General features: G+C 43.8%; 1 protein-coding gene across 1 annotated transcript in view; it reads right to left on the bottom strand.

Annotated features, from left to right (window-relative positions):
* The window catches only part of dchs2 (dachsous cadherin-related 2), a 94839-nt gene that overhangs the window by 8872 nt on the left and 66482 nt on the right, over window positions 1-19485 (bottom strand). The window contains exons 13-15 of the mRNA XM_080186033.1: window positions 17826-18037; window positions 12859-13010; window positions 1032-1162 (exon numbers count right to left, since the gene is read on the bottom strand). Of these exons, the coding sequence (XP_080042159.1) occupies window positions 1032-1162; window positions 12859-13010; window positions 17826-18037 (495 nt within the window). The remainder of the gene's footprint in view (window positions 1-1031; window positions 1163-12858; window positions 13011-17825; window positions 18038-19485) is intronic.

The raw sequence follows: 19485 nt of genomic DNA, 5'->3' as shown, positions 1-19485 counted from the left end.
GCCCTGCAAGCCTGTGTCAATCTTGATGGCCTAACTAAGAAAATACCTTGTGTCTTTACTCTGTATCCCTCTATTCCCTCCCTATTCATATATCCATCTAGATGCCTCTTAAATGTTGCTAATGTGCCTGCTTCCACCACATCCTCTGACAGCATGTTCCAGGCACCCATCACTCTGAATAAAAAACTTTCTCTGCACAACTCTTTTAAACTTTCCCCCTCTCACTTTGAACCAGTGCTCCCTTGTAATTGACACTTCCACTATAGAAAAAGCCTCTGACTATCCACCCTATCTAGGTCCCTCATAATTTTGTACACCTCTATTAGGTCTCCCCTCAGCCTTCGTCTTTCTAACGAAAACAATCCTAGTTTATTCAACCTCTCTTCATAGCCAACACCCTCAAGGCCAGCCAATGTCCTGGTGAGCCTTCTTTGTGTTCTCTTCAAAGCTTCCATGTACTTCTTGTAGTGTGGTGGCCAGAACTGCATGCAATACTCTAAAAGTGGCCTAACCGTTGTGCCAATATGCAATACCTAAATGTTTATGACTGACCCTACTCATTATCTTTGAGTTAACATTTTAAAATTACTGGCACTTGACTCAAACAGAAGTTTACTTATATGGGCACATCTTTATTTCTTCTATGGCAACATTTATATATAACAGCAATCTTAATCACAGTCTCTTGTAATTATTAAAACATCACTGTTCATGAACATCAAAAGATTATGAGCTGAATATTCAGACATGACATTTAACAATCATAGTACATTCCTTCCTCTACTACAAGAGGAATGTACCCATTCAAAATAGGTACTGTTTCCATTAAAATAGAACGATGTTGTTAGAAAATCTGAAGTATTTATACGCTTAATAAGAATTATATTAATAAGAAGGTATATATTATATTAATATTTATATTATCACAAAAAGTAATTGCTGAACCATAGTCTCATATAAAACATAACTATTCATAAAATGCAGCTATTTTCTTACGCTGTCATAAATAGTTAATGTCAAAGCCAACTTACTTTCAGAAACCCTCACAACTTTCAGTGCAGGAACAATTGGAGCATTATCGTTAATATCCACAATCTGAATCTCGATAATGGCTTTTACTGAAAGCCTGGGGCTTCCTCGATCAGCTGCTTGGAGAACCAATCTGTTTCAAACAGAAGTGAGGAAGTTGAAAGTGCTAACTTGATAATACTTGAATACCATCGAACTGTTAAATTATATTGTGTTAATAGTTCAGTGTGACCAAAATTGGTCTTCAGGCCTCAACACCTCAAAGCAGGCTGCAATTGAGGTGCAATGGCAAAACTATCAATGTCTGTTGCCATTAATTCACTGAAATGGGCATCAGTCTTGGAAGTTTACGCGTAGTCAGAATAAAACCCAGAAGTGGATGTCAGTAATTCTACACTTCTTCAGCAAACATTTTTTAACCCCCCCGCCCCCGCAACACCCACAGAATGTAATTAACAGGAAATTTATGAACCGTCAAGACTCTGCATTCTAATACCCTTGGTCTTGCAGTAGTTATACCTTGTTAGTAAAACTACCTTTATTTTAGCATCTACCTTGATCTAATCGTAAACCATTTAAACCACTTCCCTATTTGAAGTTTTAAATGAACATAAAGGGAATTAGTGGTTTCACCTTCTTGGTTTGCTGTCTGTGAGAATAGTTCACAGCAACTGGCTACTGTCTCTGCTTGCTACCATCACTGTTGCTGTGTGGAGATTCGCTTGACTTGGTGCTAGATGTAAACTGCTTTCAGGAAATTAGAAGTTTAGGTCGTACAGAATGCTAACTGTTTGTGGCCAGCTTTCTTCAAGGTCAGCAGTGACTGCCATTCTTTGACACTGTCTGACCTATCATTCCTACAGGAACATGATTCTTGACATTTTCCACCTTTCCACATCACTAGCACTAACCTTTTGGGTTGATTAAATTGAATAAGTACAATAAGCTCTAGGTATTAGAAATGCCTCTGAAGATCCTATCCCAAGAAAGGAAATAATTTATAGTTCCTTTCAAATCACTTTACAGCCACTGAAGTAATTTTGAGTCACTAATGTTAATAGTAGCCAATTTGCTCACAGCTAGTTCCTAATGACCTGACTGCTGTTTCTGTAATATTGAGGCTAAAACCCCTACTCTTCTTCAAAATACTGCCAAGGATCTTTATATATCCACTGGAGGGGGCAGGTAGGCTTTAATTTAATATCTAATTCGACAAAGGTCAATTCTGACAGTACAGTACTGCACTAGAATGTCAGCAAGGATTTGTGTGTTTAGCCCTTCAGGGGAACTTGAATTTGCAACTTTGTGGGGGGCGGGGGGTTTAAAAAATGCTTGCTGAAGAAGTGTAGAATTACTGACATCCACTTCTGGATTTTATTCTGACTATGCGTAAACTTCCAAGACTGATGCCCATTTCAGTGAAATAATGGCAACAGACATTGATAGTTTTGCCATTGCACCTCAATTGCAGCTGAGAATGCCACCAACTGAGCCACGTCTGACAGAGAGCAGAGAATCTTAAAAGGAAGTGTAATAATAGTGTTCAAAAGCATTAAGGGTTTTGGTAGAACAAATAAGGAGAAACTGTATACATTTACAGCTTTGACGCAATCTCACACACTGAGGAGTTGGGAGAGAGACACCCTACCTCAGAAATGGCCCCTCGGATGTAACTAATAGTGTTGATGGGGCGAGGGGTGGGGGCAGTCAATGTAGTATATTTTGACTTTCAGAAAGCATTTGACAAAGTCCTGTATATGACATTATCGTGCAAGAATAAAGCGCTTGGGATTAGAGGAAGTGTATTGAGATGGATAGGAAGCTGGTTGGCAGACAGGAAACAAAGAGTAGGAATTAATGGGTCCTTTTCAAATTGGCAGGCACTAGCTAGTGGTGTGGCACAGGGATTGGTGTTGGGACCCCATCTATTCAAAATATATATTAATGATTTAGATGAGGGAACAAAATGTAACATCTCAAAGTTTGCAGATGATACCACGTTGGGTGGGAGGGTGAACTGTGACAAGGATGCCGACATCCTTCCGGACTTGTTGGGTGAGTGGGCAAATCAATGGCAGATGCAGTATAATTTGGATAAATAAGAGGTTATTTACTTTGGAATCAAAAATAAGAAGGCACATTTCTACCCGAATGGCTGTAAATTGAGAGACAGGAGTGTGCACAAAGTAGGCACGCAGTGCAGCAGGCGGTAAAGAAGGCAACTGGTATGTCAGCCTTCATTGCGAGTACAGGAGCAGGGATGTACTGTTGCAATTATATAGAGCCTTAGTGAGGCCACAAGTACAGTACTATGTTGAGTTTTGGTCTCCTTTTCTGAGGAAGAATGTTCTTGCCCTCGGGGGAGAGAAGGTTTTCCAGGACGATTCCAGCGATGGCAGGACTGATATATGAGGAGAGAGTGACTAGGTTAGGATTGTTTTCACTGGAGATTAGGCAAATGAGTGAGGATCTCATAGAGACTTATAAAATTGTAACAGGACTAGACAGGATAGATGCAGGACGAATGTTCCCATTGGTGGGCGTGTCCAGAATCAGGGGTCACAGTCTGAAGATTCAGATAGACCATTTAAGACAGAGATGAGGAGATACTTCTTCACGCAATGAGTGGTGAGGAAGTGAATTCATTATCACAGGAAGTAGTTGATGCCAAAACAGCAAATCTATTCAACAGATGGCTAGATATGGCACTTGGGGTAAATGGGATCAAAAATTATGGGGAGAGAGGAGGATTAGGCTATTGAGTTGGACGATCAGCCATGATCGTGATGAATGGCAGAGTAGGCTCGAAGTGCCAAATGGCCTCTTCCTGCTCCTATCTTCTATGTTCGTAAAGCAGTTTATATTCATGTGCAACGAGACCTGGACAATATCCAGGCTTGGACTGATAAGTGGCAAGTAACATACACACCGCATGAGTGCCAAGGAAATGACTAATTCCATCAAGGGGGGGTCTAACCATCTCTCCTTGACATTCAATGGTATTACCATTGCTGAATCCCCCACTTGCACCATCCTGGGGAGTACCATTGACCAGAAACTGAACTGGACCAGCTCTATATGTACCATAACTACAAGAGCAGGCTTGAGTAGCAAGTGGTGATCTAGCCAGTGACATCCACACGCTGTGAATGAATAAAAATAATCTGCTGCTGCCACAAAGAAATCATGTATGAATGTCACAGAGAAGATCAGCAGAAGGAGCATTGTACCTCACCCCGAAACATCCTAATGACCTAACCATGTTAGGAAAATAAGTACAGTTGTGCACTCGCCTGCGTCCTGTTGTGCACATCATCACCACTTCTTGCTCTATTTCCACATCAATCTACCAGGTCAAGCCTATGCCACAACATCACTCCTCACACCCACTTATCTCACCCATAGTTCTGTTTTTACACACCTCCTGACATCACTACATATTCATCTTTGACAGCTGTACCCCCTTGTCCTTAAGCAATTTCATGTTTCCCCAAGTCACCTTCAATTGCATTCATTGGGTACTGCTATTAATAGTAACTCCTGGTTTGTTCTTTTCTTCACTGTCAATGAAGAAAACACTGCTCTAGGAAAATGCAGCAAAACAGAGGTGCTTTTCCAAAGATTTCACAATTTGCAAATTTTGGTGATCAATGAAGCATCCTTGACTATTGCAGGTGAGAATACTGGGGCCTTCCAGCTACCTATTAATACTACAATTAATAAAAGCAATCCTTTTGCAGTCAGAAGTGTTGAGTGGAGGATGCACCTCAACCTCCTCAAAGTCCCTCACTTTTTTTTTTAAGTACTTCAATGCCAAGTCTCTCTGAAAGGTACTGGTACAGCACAGCTTCTGGATGAACAGGCTAATAAGTTCCAGAATTCCATGTTTAATCATTCATATGCCGAAATTAGCAAGTCCAATAAGAAATGGACAACATGGACTTAGTTTTAGAAGATAAGGCTGGGTAGATACACGATGATATCATTTTTATGGTAGTGATCATAATTTGGTTAGAGCTGGTGTACTAAATGGAAAGGATAAAGATATATCTGGCCTGTGATGTCTTTGGGGGGCATCCTCTGGAGGAGCCCATCAAGTTTCATACAAAGAACAAAGAACAACCCAGCATGGGAAACAGGCCCTTCGGCCCAACGAGCCCGTGCCGCCGCATCCTCACGTGTCATTGGTGACACTGTGTTACTTTGTTCTTCCCAATTCCCACTAAATGTGTCGCTTTCAAGAAGGGGGAGTGGGGGATATTTACTAGGCCATGAAAATGTCAGAGTCTCCCTGTTGGAAAGCCAGTGCTCTAGCCCTTCCTTCTCCCACTCCATGGGACAGAGAGGCAATTGGAATCAGTTCCAGATGCCTTAACATCATCTGGCAATGCCAGTCCTGGAAGTCCTCTCATAGTTGGAAAATGTTGTCGGGGGCCACAGCCATGGTCCCGTGTGACTGGACCAAGCCCTGGAGAGCCACTACAATGGCCATCTGGGCCTTTGACATGTCCATGAGAAACCTGAACCTGCTGTCTTGGTTCTCAGCAATGGATAGCACAGATTGAGCCAGGCCTTGCAAGTTGTCAGGCACTGCTCGGACCTCTTGTCCCAGGCTCTTCACTATGGCTGCACTCTTTCAGTAATAGCCAGAATTGAACGCACTGCCAGTATCAACCCTGCAAAAGAAGGCTTCTGGACTCCTCCAGATGGCCATGCAGTTGCAGGAATATTCTGGACACACCCTCCTGAAAAGCATGGCTTTGCTTTTACATCTGTAGTAGTGACAGGATGAGCTTGACCAGAAGATCGACATCTGCCTGGAGGGGGTCAGCTTTTTTTTTGTGGGAGCCAGCAGCTCTCTGAATTCCAGCTCGCCTGAAAGTTCATACCTCCACTTGGTGTGCAGAGTGGGTATGCCCCCATCCAACTTTCCTTACTCTCTCCTTTACTGTGATGTCTTAGAGAAGAAAAAAAGATTTTGAGAGGGTGGCCAGGTGAGTTTGGGAGCTTAACATCAATGGCGAATAGCATTCGTGCTTCTATCACTGCTACATTGCTGTTGTCTCTCAGCCAACCAGTTCAGACTTCCATTGTTAATACCAAGGTAATGCAGCCAAAAGCCAAGAACTCAGAGCTGCTCCAGGGCACCTTGGAAAGCCATTTGCACTCTGCCCTAGTAAATGTCAACAGCCTTCCACTAGTCATGCAGTAGCCATTGGGAGAGCCCTGTAAAGTGGCATGTGAACTGGCAAAGGCACCTGCAAAACAGGCACCAAGAAAATAAGTGTGAACAGTTCATTTCTGTTTGTATAAATGAATGTGGTTTTGGATCAGGATGCTACAGAATGATTATTAATTGTTGCTTTTAGGTTCCTGTCCATCATTTTGAAATTCCCACCACCTCCTTGGAAAGAAAAGAATTGAGGCAGGATCTGATAGAATCTCCAAGATTCTGAAACTGACTTAGGGTGGACTTAGAGAAGATGTTTGCACTTCAGGGAGACTTGGGGACTATAACATAAGATAGTCATTAATAAGTCCATGAGAAACTTCTTTACCCAGGGACTGATGAAAATATTGCGGAGTTGAGGCAGCTGGTATAGATGTTTTCACAGGAAATAAGAAAATAGGAGCAAGAGGAGATCATTTCGCCTTGTGAGCCTGCTCTGCCATTCATTGCAATCATGGCTGATCAACGAATTCAATAGCCTGAATCTGCCTTCTCCCCATGTTCTTTGACCTCCTTCGCTCCAAGAGCTATATCTAATTGCTTCTTGAAAACATACAGGAAGTGATTTTCCAAAAAGCAAATCTAAGTGGCCAACAGGCGGGAAAACGGGACATTTTCCCACTTGTTTTCTGGGTGTCATAGTGGAATGGATTTCTAGTGCCGCTGGTGTTTTCACACCAATTGGGAGTGGGTCGCTATTCCTATCCGAGAGGTCAGCATCAGTGTGCAGAAGAGCCACTGCACATGCACTGATCTGTCAGCAGGGAGATTGCCGTTCTACCAATCGCCAACTTCTTCACCCTGGCCAGCCCTCGTCATCCTCCCCCTTCCCCCAGCAATCGCTAATGCAGAGTGCACAGCAGATCTACCTCCCCACCCCACCGACAGACCCCAAGTAGGCTGTGCCCCATTGGCACTGCTTGATGCCTAGTGTCAGGATGGCACAGACAGCCCCCTGCCCCTGACCTCGTGATCAGCTGGATGCCAGTTGTGACTCTTGCTACGGGCCCCCCACTGACATTTCCCAGCCTGCTGCGCTACGCAGGCAGCACAGCGGGCTGGAAAAATCGCGTCAAAAATGTTTTAGCCTCAAATACTTTGTATGCTGGTGAATTTCACAAGCTGACCACTCATTGGGTGAAGAAACTTTTCCTCATCTCTGTACCACAGTCCAGCTTGTATCCTTAGACTGTGAGCCCTGGTTCTAGTCAGCCCACCCTGTCTAGTCCCGTGAAAATTTTATAGAGACTCCCCCACGACCACCCCCCCCACCAACCAACACACTCCTCCTTCACCTGAACTCCAGTAAATACAATCCTAACTGATTCAATCTCTCCTTATACATCAGTTCTGCCCTCCCAGGAATCAGTCTGATAAACGTTCTCTGCATTCCTTTCAGAGCAAGAACATTATTCCTCAGACAAGATAATGAAAACTGTACACAATATTCCATGTATAGTATCACCAAGGCCCTTGCTAGACAATCACAGAAAGGACAAAGGAATAGAAGGATATGTTGACAGGGAGGTGGCTCAGGAGGACCTGTTGGACTGAATATGCTGTAATTATTACATAACTGGTCATGACTGCTTTCCTTACCTGTCTGGATATTTGAACAAATCAACATAGCTGACATGGAACAGGCTTAAGCCAATAACTAAAGTGATAATTGATGATGTTTGACATTACATACACTTAGGTGATATGATTCAGGTAATATAATTCAGAGGCTAACTTCTACCTTCACTACTTGTGTGGTAAACCAGTGGAGAAGATCACCCATTCAATTATTTAACTCTTCTAATTTTAATTTCCATTTACTATACATCCAAGCAGTGAAAACAAACAAAGAACAAAGAACAACCCAGCATGGGAAACAGGCCCTTCGGCCCAAGGAGCCCGCACCGCCATTTCAACAAAGCATTTTCCTATACCTACCCTGCCCCGTGTGTATGTGAATGGTACCCCTAATGTAGCCAGATTCAGGGGAGAATAGTGTAGGGTCAATTTGGTACACCAATCAGCCTAAAAGCACATCTTTGGGATGTGGGAGGAAACCAGAGCACCCAGAGGAAACCCACGCAACCACAGGGAGAATGCGCAAACTCCCACAGACATAGGCCCAAATCTATGTATCTGCACAGCTAGCAGTGATAGTCACTGAGCCGTTGTCTGCTGGTCCAGGATTAAGCACACACAACGACACGAAGTACTAGGCCACTCTCGAAACCTCCAAGAGCAGCCCATGCACGACCCACCGTGTGCATGCCCCTCATTTGACAACAACGTGGACCGACACCTGTGGATTAAAAGGGACAAAGCGTTAACATGTAATACTACATTTCCAGTGTCATCCCGAGGCTCTGACCCTTTTTAATACCGTGTACTGTAACCCTCCATCCGTTTCGCTCATGTGTCTATCTAAATAAACCATAAACAAGTCCAACGTGCCTGCCTCCACCACCTTACTTGGAAGTGCGTTCCATACCCCCACGACCCTCTGCGTGAAAAACCTTCCTCTAGTATCCAAATTATACTTCTCCCCCCTCACCCTTAGATCGTGACCTCTCGTAATTGTCCCCAATCTAGGGAAAAGCCTACCACTGTTGACTCTATCTATTCCCTTCATTATTTTATACACCTCTATCAGATCCCCCCTTAATCTCCGTCTTTCTAAGGAGAGGAGCCCCAGTTTCTCCAACCTTTCCTCGTAACTCAGTCCTTCCATGCCAGGCAACATCCTGGTAAACCTCCTCTGCACCCTCTCCAGGGTCTCCACGTCCTTCCGGTAGTAAGGTGACCAGAACTGGACGCAGTACTCCAAATGCAGCCTAACTAACGTTCTGTACAACTGAAGCATTAGACGGCAGCTCTTATACTCTACACCCCTTCCTATAAAGGCTAGCATTCCGTAAGCTTTCTTCACAACCTTCTCTACCTGTGTTGACACCTTCAGAGACTTGTGCACCTGCACTCTCAGCTCCCTCTGTATTTCTATACTCTTAATCGGTCTACCTTTTATCATGTAACTCCTCCCTACATTATTCCTTCCAAAATGCATCACCTTGCATTTGTCAGGATTAAATTCCATCTGCCATCTATCTGCCCAATATACCAACCTATCTATATCCTGCTGTGTCACCTGACAGTCTTCCTAGTATCTGCCAATCCTGCCATCTTGGTGTCATCTGCAAACTTGGTGATCACACCATGTACGCCCTCTTCCAAGTCGTTTATATATACTACAAAGAGGAGAGGTCCCAGTACTGAGCCCTGCGGCACACCACTGGTGACTGACCTCCAGCCAGAAAAGGACCCTTCCACTACTACTCTCTGTCTCCTATTGCCCAGCCAGTTTTCAATCCATCTAGCTACCTGTCCTTGTATTCCATATGCCTTAACCTTTTCTACCAGCCTACCGTGAAGGACTTTGTCAAACGCCTTACTGAAATCCATATAGATGACAGCAACGGCTCGCCCATCGTCAACCGTTTTTGTCACCTCCTCAAAAAATTCTACCAGATTTGTAAGACAAGACCTCCCCTGAACAAAGCCATGTTGCACATCCCTAATCAGATCGCAACTCTCCAAATGCTCATACATCCTATCCCTAAGAATTTTTTCCAATAATTTTCCTACCACTGACGTCAAACTCACTGGTCTATAATTACCAGGGTTATCCCTACTACTCTTTTTAAACAGCGGTACCACATTAGCTACCCTCCAGTCCTCTGGGACCTCACCTGTGTCCAAGGAAAAGACAAAGATTTGCGTCAGAGGCCCAGCAATTTCATCTTTCACCTCCCTAAGCAGCCTGGGATAAATACCATCAGGCCCCGGAGCTTTATCTGTTTTTATGCTACCTAAAAACCCTAGCACTTCCTCCCTCGTAATGGATATTTCCTTCCACTGATCTACAGCTCCCTCCAAGACATTACACGACACCAAACCTCTCTCCTTCGTGAATACCGACGCAAAGTATTCATTCAGGATCTCCCCCATTCCCTCAGACTCGATGCATAGCTCCCCTCCTTTGTCCCTAAGAGGACCAATTTTCCCTCTAACCACTCATTTGCTCCTAATATGAGTAAAATGCCTTTGGATTTTCCTTAATCCTATCAGCCAAAGCCATTTCATGCCCTCTTTTTGCCCTTCTAACTCCCCTTTTAAGCTTCCTCCTACTCTCTCTATATTCCTCCAACGCACTCTCCGTTCCCAGTTGTTTCGACCTAACATATGCCTCCCTCTTCTTCCTGACCAAGTCTTCGATACCCCCTGTAATCCACGGCTCGCTAATCCTGCCTTTCCCATCCTTCCTCTTTGCCGGCACATGCCTTTCCTGCTACATTATCAGTTTGCCCTTGAAAGCCTCCCACTTACCAACCGTGGACTTGCCAGCTAACAACCCCTCCCAATCAGTGTCCTTCAGCTCCCTCCTAATCCGGCTATAGCTCGCCTTCCCCCAGTTCAGCACCCTCCCCTTCGGACAGCACTCATCCCTTTCCATTTTTATCCTAAAATAGACGGACTTGTGGTCACTGTTAGCCACATGTTCGCCTACCTCAACCTCAACCACCTGCCCCGGCTCATTACCCAACACTAAATCCAGTGTAGCCCCCTCCCTAGTCGGGCTAGTTGCATACTGCTCCAGGGACCCTTCCAACACACATTTTACAAACTCCTCCCCATCCGTACCCCCAGCTCTAGGCACCTTGCAATCCACTCCAGGAAGATTAAAGTCACCCACTACAACCACCTTATTCTTTCTGCACCTATCTAAAATGCCTCTGCAAATACCTTCCTCCACTGACCTCGGGCTGTTGGGTGGCCTATAGTATACCCCTAGCATCGTAATCTCTCCCTTTTTATTCCTCAATTCCACCCACAGCGACTCAATCCCTAAACTCCTCCATATTATCCTCCCTCTGCACTGCTGTGATGTGCTCCTTTACTAACAGTGCCACCCCACCACCTCTCTTCAACCCTCTTCTGTCACACCTAAAACACTTATACCCAGGAACATTCAGCTGCCAGTCCTGCCCTTCCCTTAACCACGTCTCCGTTACTGCCACCACATCTAACTTCCTCACAAACATCAAGGCCCTAAGCTCATCCGTTTTACCCGTCACACTCCTCGCATTGAAACAGACACAGTCCAACGCACCAGGGCCACTCAGAACCTCCTTCCCCCGATAATTTTCCTTTCACCCAAACCTACCCTATCACCCAACTCACTCCCGACCCCAGTGTCTAATGAGCTATCGGTCTCATCCCCACCCCCCGTCTATTAGTTTAAAGCCTGCCTAAACACTCCAGCTAATCTCCCTGCTAAGACATTTGTCCCTCTCCCATTCAAATTTTCCCCATCCCTCCTGTACAGTTGCCCTTCTCTCACAAATACTTCCCAGTGGTCTACAAAAGTAAAGCCCTCTACCTTGCACCAATCCCTCAACCATGTATTCAACTGCATGATCTCGTTATTCCTAGCCCTGCTTGTACTAGGCAGCAGCCCAGAGAATGCCACCCTGGAGGTCCTGCTCTTCAGTTTGGACCCCAACTCCCTAAATTGCCTGCGTACATCTGCCCTATTCTGCCTTCCTACGTCCCTCTCCCCTACATGTATTATTACTTCTGCCTGGGTCCCCTCCCCTTTCAAAACTCCCTCTATCCTCTCCGATATGTCCTGTACCCCTGCTCCAGGGAGGCAGACTACCATCCTGGAGTCACGCTTCTGCCCACAGAACCTCCTGTCAATCCCTTTGACCCTCCCATCCCCCACCACTATCACACTGCCAGCCCCCTTCCTTCCCTCTGAGTCATTCTGGCCCTCCTGTCTATCTTTTGTACCCCTGTCGATGAACTTTTGGGGGCCACTGGAGTGGTCTTTGAACCAGGACTATTCTTCTTCTTCCTCTTAACAGTTGTCCACCCATCCTGCTCCTCAGCCCCTGGGATCTCCACTTGTTCATGGTTTCTAGCCATTAACTCCTCATTCTCCCTGGCCAGAAATGCATCCTCTAAACGCACCTCTAGTTGCCTGACCCAGGCCCTCAAGAGCTGCAGCTCTAAACACTTGACGCAGATGTGGGTCTTCGGGAGACGTGATGCCTCCATGAGCTCCCACATGTGGCACCTAACACAGCTAACGTTCCTCCCCATGTCCCAACCTCACCTGGGTTTGTATTGCTGAAATGCAACACGGGAAAGATAGAAACTGCAACTCACCTCATCTAAGCCTGCTCTCGCCTAAGCGCAGTGAGCCAAAGCCCTTATAACTCTCACTCAGCTCCCACTCACTCCGCTGCCCGCTCCCGACGCTGCCCACTGTCTATCACTACCTTCTTTTTATATCCCCCGCTCTCCCTTCCCGACTAGTCCCTCGCCTAACTTCTGGTACGGAAGTAAAAAGCACTGACAGAAACCCCACGAACCAGAAATGTAGACAGAAAGCGTTTTAAAGTAAATCCAACACTCACCAAGGCCATCAGGTACACTGCTCCGGAGAACAATGAAAACTATTAATTTAATGAGTTATGCACAAATGCTAAACGTAAGAATTTTAACTACAGAATGACATTGCACAAGAAACCAACACAAACCTGTAGGAGGAAATAACTTCTCGATCTAAAATAGCATTAGTTGTAAGAATCCCTCGAGTTGAATCAATAGTGAAAGCTTCGTTTTGGTTTCCAGATATTATGGAATATTCAATTTGCCCATTAAGCCCACAGTCAGCATCAGAGGCAAAAACCTGTTAATAGTAGATAATCAGCAAGGATTTATTCAAATATTTTATTAATTTATTGGTATCAGCTTTATATTGATTTCTTTTGGTCAACTGTCGAAAACTGTAGACAAAGCAGGGATTTTCTGGTCTCCCCGTAGTGCGTTTCTTGCAGCGGGAGACGCTGAGCTATGTGCCAGTGATAGGCGTTTCTGGTCCTGCTTCTATCAGTGGGACTTCCCATTGACTGCATGCCACCCCACTGGGAAACTCACAGCAGGGGTGCATCGTTAGAAGGACCAGGAGATCCCACCAGTGTGAACAGCCAGAAGATTCCAGACAAAGCCTTTCCCATTCTCATTTATTAATCAACATGCATTTATTGCTCATTTTCTGTTCCAATGTGTATTACAAGGGCATGATAACAATAACTTGTAATTATTTTAATGTAATAAATCATCCCATAGAGACATTATAAAACAAAACATAACACTGAGCCATGGAAGCAGATATCAGGACAGATGATCAAAAGTTTAATGAAAGATTTATATTTTAAAGGAGTTACTTTAGGGGGAAATGTGAGGAAGACGCTAGAAAAGCTTAGGGGGTAATTCTACAGCTTACAACCCATGCTGCCGAGGGCATGGCCGCCAATGATAAAGCAATTTAATTCAGGCCTCTTGTGCCGCCCTGATTTTGAGGAGTGCGATATTTCAGAGGGTTATAGGTCTAGAAGTGATTACAGAGATAGGGAATGGCAAGGCTATGGGGGAGTTTGAAAACAAGGTGAAGAATTTAAATTCAAGACATTGCTTAACCAGGAGTCCATACAGATAAATGAAACAGTATTGTTGAGTAGTGAATTATGTGACCAGCAGAGTTTTGGATGACCTCAAGAATATAAGAGGGTAAAATGTGAGCGATTGTCTAGGAGTGCATTTGAATAGTCAAGTCTGGGGTAACAAAGATATATACCGAATATTAAAGATAGAAGGATGGTAGGAGATGTGGTCCTTAATGCAATTACTGTCACTGGAGAGGTAGCATTTGATAGACTAATGGGACTGAAGATAGACAAGTCCCCGAGACCGGATGGAATGCATCCCAGGGATCTGAAAGAAATGGCAGAAGTGATAGCGGATGCCTTAGTAATTATTTATCAAAATTCACTGGACTCTGGGAAGTGCTGGAAGATTGGAAAACGGCTAATGTTACGCCGTTGTTTAAAAAAGGTAGCAGACAAAAGGCAGGGAATTATAAGCTGGTTAGTTTAATGTCCGTAGTTGGAAAAATGCTTGAATCCGTCATCAAAGAAGAAATAACGAGGCACCTAGAAAAGAACGGTTTGATCAAGCAGATGCAGCACGGATTTGTGAAGGGGAAGACGCGTTTAACGAATTTATTGGATTTCTACAAGGATGTGACTAGTGCGGTAAAAAGTCTGACAACACCAGGTTTTAGTCCAACCTATTTATTTGATAATATACTCACAAGCTTTCGAGGGACACCCTCTTCGTCAGGTGAATGGAGAGTTCACCTGACGAAGAGGGTGTCCCTCGAAAGCTTGTGAGTATATTATCAAATAAACAGGTTGGACTAAAACCTGGTGTTGTCAGACTTTTTACTGTGTTTACGCCAGTCCAGCGCCGGCATACCCACATCATGACTAGTGCGGTAGCCAGAGGGGAACTGGTGGATGTGGTGTTTTTAGATTTCCAGAAGGCATTTGATAAGGTGCCTCACAAAAGGTTGCTACAAAAGGTTAGGGTGCACGGAGTTGGGGGTAAGGTGTTAGCATGGACAGAGGATTGGTTGTCTAATAGGAAGCAGAGAGTTAGAATCAATGGGTGCTATTCTGGTTGGCAGTTGGTGACTGGTGGAGTGCTGCAGGGATTGGTGCTGGGGCCTCAACTGTTTACCATTTACATAGACGATCTGGGGGAGGGGGCTGAGTGTAGGGTAACAAAATTTACTGATGACACGAAGATGAGCGGAAAAGCAAATTGCGTGGAAGGTGCAGAAAGTCTGCAGAGAGATCTGGATAGGCTGAGTGAGTGGGCGAGGACCTGGCAGATGGAATATAGTGTTAGCAAATGTGAGGTTATCCACTTTGGTAGAAATAATAGTAGGAGGGATTATTATTTAAAGAGCGAAAAGCTGCAGCATGCTATGGTGCAGAGGGACCTGGGGGTCCTTGTGCACGAATCACAAAAACCCAGTCTGCAGGTGCAGCAGGTGATCAAGACAGCGAATGGAATGTTGGCTTTCATAGTGAGGGGGATAGAATATAAAAGCAAGGAGGTCTTGCTGCAACTGCACAGGGCACTGGTGAGGCCGCAACTGGAGTACTGTGTGCAGTTTTGGTCGCCACATTTGCGAAAGGATATATTGGCCTTGGGGGGAGTGCAGAGAAGGTTCACTAGGCTGATACCAGAGATGAGGGTGCTAGCCTATGAGGAGAGATTGAATAGACTGGGTCTGTACTCGGAGTTTAAAACGCTGAGGGGGGGGTCTTATAGAGACATATAAGATAATGAAGGGGCTAGATAGGGTAGAGGTAGAGAGATTCTTCCCACTTAGAAAGGATAGCAGAACTAGAGGGCACAGCCTCAAAATAAAGCGGGGGGGACAGTTTAGATCAGAGTTAAGGAGGAACTTCTTCACTCAAAGGGTGGTGAGTCTCTGGAATTCTCTGCCCATTGAAGTGGTGGAGGCTACCTCGCTGAATATATTTAAGTCATGGGTAGATAGGTTTCTGATAGACAAGGGAATTAAGGGTTATGGAGAGAAAGCGGGAAAGTGGAACTGATCCACTTCAGATCAGCCATGATCTTGCTGAATGGCGGGGTAGGCTCGAAGGGCTAGATGGCCTACTCCTGCTCCTATTTCTTATGTTCTTAAAGATATGGATGAGGATTTCAGCAGCAGAAGAGCTGAGGCACAGGTGGAGACAGATGATGTGCAGAATATTATTTCAGAGCAAATGTACGATTTCCAGAATAGGTAGTCTTCACGACGACGGGGATATGGTTGAAAACTCATTTTGGGGTAATATGCAATACGAAGGTTGCAAAGCGTCTGATTCAGTTTCAAACTGGCCATCCCAGTGGCCAGGGAGATGGAATGATAGGAAGGAGGCAGAGTTTGTAGCACAGATTGAAGACAGTTGCTGGGATTCTCTCACCTCCCTGTGGTTTTGTTGGTGGCAGGAGAGAGACAGCATGCTGTTGACCGGCAGCAGGATTTTCTGGTTACATCGCTGTCAATGGGATTTCCCATTAATCCCACCCCACACTGCCAGGTAACACATGGCAGAGGTACGATGTCAGCGAGACTAGAAACTCTCACTGACGTAAAGAACTAGAAGATCGTCCAAATAGCTTCAGTTTTCCCAATATTTAGTTGAAAGACATTTCTCTTCATCCAGTACTGGATGTTGATCAAACAGATGGGCAATTTAGAGGCAGTGGAGGGGTAGAGAGAAATGCTAGTGAGGGAAAATTGGCTGCTGTCAATGTAAATGTGGAAACTGAGGTCTTTTTGGATGTTGTCACCAACGCGAACGTGGAAGGTGTCGAGGATAGATCCTTGGGTGACACCAGATGTAACTGTACAGCAATAGGAAAAGAAGCCATTGATGGATATTCTCTGGATACAATTACTTAAATAAGAATGGAACCAGGTGGGGCAGTCCTACGCAGTTGGACAACATTGGAGATGCTTTCAAGGAAGATAACTTGATCAACTATGTGAAACGCTGCAAAAAAGTCAAGAAGGACAAGGAGGATAGTTGCCTTTGTCACAGTCACTTAAGATATGATTAATAATTTTTATAAGAGCCGTTTCAATATTGTGGCGGGGCACTGTGGCAACCTAATTGGATGGATTCAAAGATTGAGTTCCAGGAGAGATGGGCAAGAATTTGGGGAGGTGACAATTTTTGGAGAGGAAAGGTAGGATGGAAATTCCCCACTTCTGAATATAATTGTTTTTTTTTTAAAGCGATTTCAGAGTTTTCACTTCCACCTGAAATGATCTTTTACTAATTTCAATCTACATTCTTACAATTTAACTTGCAAAGTAATATTCTGGATAGGACATGCATTATATACCCTTCTCCCATTGCGATCAATGGAAATGAAGATGAGGAGAGATGCAGAATGGCTACCTGATGCACCATTATCCAAATGTTGAATTATCTACCCTATTTCTAATTTATGCCAATAATCTAATGCAATAACAACCCCATTGGCAGCATAAAAATACTTCTTGGCAATATTATTAATTTGCCTTTGTGGTACTTTAATGTCTCTAAATTGCATTTTCTTGTTTCATATCCACTGGTTCATGAATCCAGGGTTCTGGCTTTCTGCAGGATTCCTTCTGGTCTCCTGCTATAATTTCGGTAGAGGTTAACAAAGCCTTCAGAGAACTGGTATAAGGAGTGATGTGGCAATTTTCAGTGTCTTTTTTCCAGGATGGGATATGGAGACTGATTGCATTGATCCTTGTTTAAAAGTTAACTGTCGGAGATAGGGACAACCCCCATGAAGATGCAAAGGCCAGTTTAGCATAATTTGAGTATAAATGTATTACTGTTTTCTCAATCTCAAACAAATTTTCCAGTCTTTTCACTCCTATTTCTAATTCAGCCACTGGCATTTTAGACTTATTAAGTTGCTTACCTCGAGTTCCATAGTCTCTAATTTAAGTTACCTTTGTGAATGCCTGAACAGAGTTTTTTAATTGTCAACTTTATTGTAAATTTGCTAAGAATACTGTACCTGTTCCACTGTTTGATAATATCTCTCTGGTCATGTATGATTCTGAGATAAGCCTTACCTGCATGACATATGTATTATGGGTTTGGCCTTCCCACATTGATGTCTTATAATGATTCTGTTGAAAACGTGGTTGGTTATCATTTACATCTTCAATTATAATTGTTAACTGGCTGCATGCTATCTGGTGGTTACTTTCTGCCAACAATACCAAATGCATCTCAGTTCTGACTTCATAATCCAGAAACTTGGAATCTTTTACTACAATCTCACCTGCAAGCAAAAACAAAGAGTCATAACACATTGACATATATGTGCAAAATATTTTTTATTTATGACCAATTTTCAAAGAAAGATATTTTCCTATTGTATTTCACCAAGTCTCAATATTAGCTTCTAAGCAATATGTCCTCCATTTTTTTTAACAGCAGGTCGGGATTGTGGCTTGGGGTGGATATCCAAAGGCAAAGGAGAGTCAGGTTAACTATTTGAAATGGAGGTCCTGGGATAGTAATTGGTTATAGCCTACTTTCAGGAACAGAGCCAATAGAGCCAGACAACGTGCATCCCAATCAAAAGGCAGAGGCTTCGAAACTGATACATAAGGATTTACATCATCTGCCAGAAGCAGCTTGCCCATTTCAAAAGGATTAATTTCAGGCTGCTTACATCGCATGCTGCCATGTTTCTGATAGTCCTAGAAGGAGGAAGAATATTTTAAAGAAAGTTAATCACAGGTTATCAGCAGGACCAGAAAATTCTGAAGCGCCGAAGCAGCACTTGCTCAATATTAAATTTGAAAAGAAAACATTTTTTTTTGTTGTGGCCGCTGCTGAGGTGAACAACTGATAGCTCCTCAGAGAAAAAGGCCCAAGGCTTACTCCAGTCACTGCAAGCCAGAAAAGAGATTCAAAAATAAACGCTTCATTAGGCCCTTTATTGATATATATAGGAAGCCTTCTATCTGTTTTAGACAGCCACCAGGGCCAATTCTACAGCACCCAAACTAACATGGCATGAAATTTTTTCCCCCCAATGCTGTTCAGGCATGCATGTTTAGTTCCTCAAAACGGATCTTTGTGCATCCAGTTTCTGCCTAGAAAACAGGCAAAAGACATACTTGGATGATAGGTCATATGACATAAAATATTAAGTCCAGTTCTTTCAGTTTGCAGAGACCAACAGGTGTGTATGATTATAAAAGCAATGAACTTCCATTAAACCATGTAGCCCATTGATTCAGCCCGAACTGGAGCAGTGTCAAATTCTGGGTACCAGAAGATTTGAACGCATTAGAAACATGGAAATGTAGACATGGCAATGTTCAAATCTTAAGTATTAAGCTGTAGGATGGTTCTTCTGCAACCTTCTGCACATTTAGTAAGGACTTTCAAATTGCATGGCTTCACAATTTTTATTATAAATACTGCAACTTCCTAGGAAGTACAATATCCAGCAAAGTTCCCAGCACAAATCCATTTCACTTCAAAGGTTTGTTGTGGCTCTAATTAAAAATAATTGAATAATTTGAACTGTCTCTCTTTCAACTTCCCTGGACACTTTTTTCTCTTACTCGGAACTATACTAACCACATGCTGTAACCTGTCATCTGGTATCTGGGGTGAGGGGAATAGAAAATTTCCTTTTTATTTTAAACAGTGAGCCAGCGGATTTAGAGGTTAGGAGGTGTGATGGCTCCGGTACCATATTTGTTGAATTCC

The sequence above is a fragment of the Carcharhinus amblyrhynchos genome, chromosome 1, assembly GCF_965287045.1.
Source record: "Carcharhinus amblyrhynchos chromosome 1, sCarAmb.v2.hapA, whole genome shotgun sequence".
Taxonomy (NCBI): Eukaryota; Metazoa; Chordata; class Chondrichthyes; order Carcharhiniformes; family Carcharhinidae; genus Carcharhinus; species Carcharhinus amblyrhynchos.
Note: the sequence above shows the minus strand (reverse complement) of the source record. Positions and strands in the feature narration are given on the sequence as shown.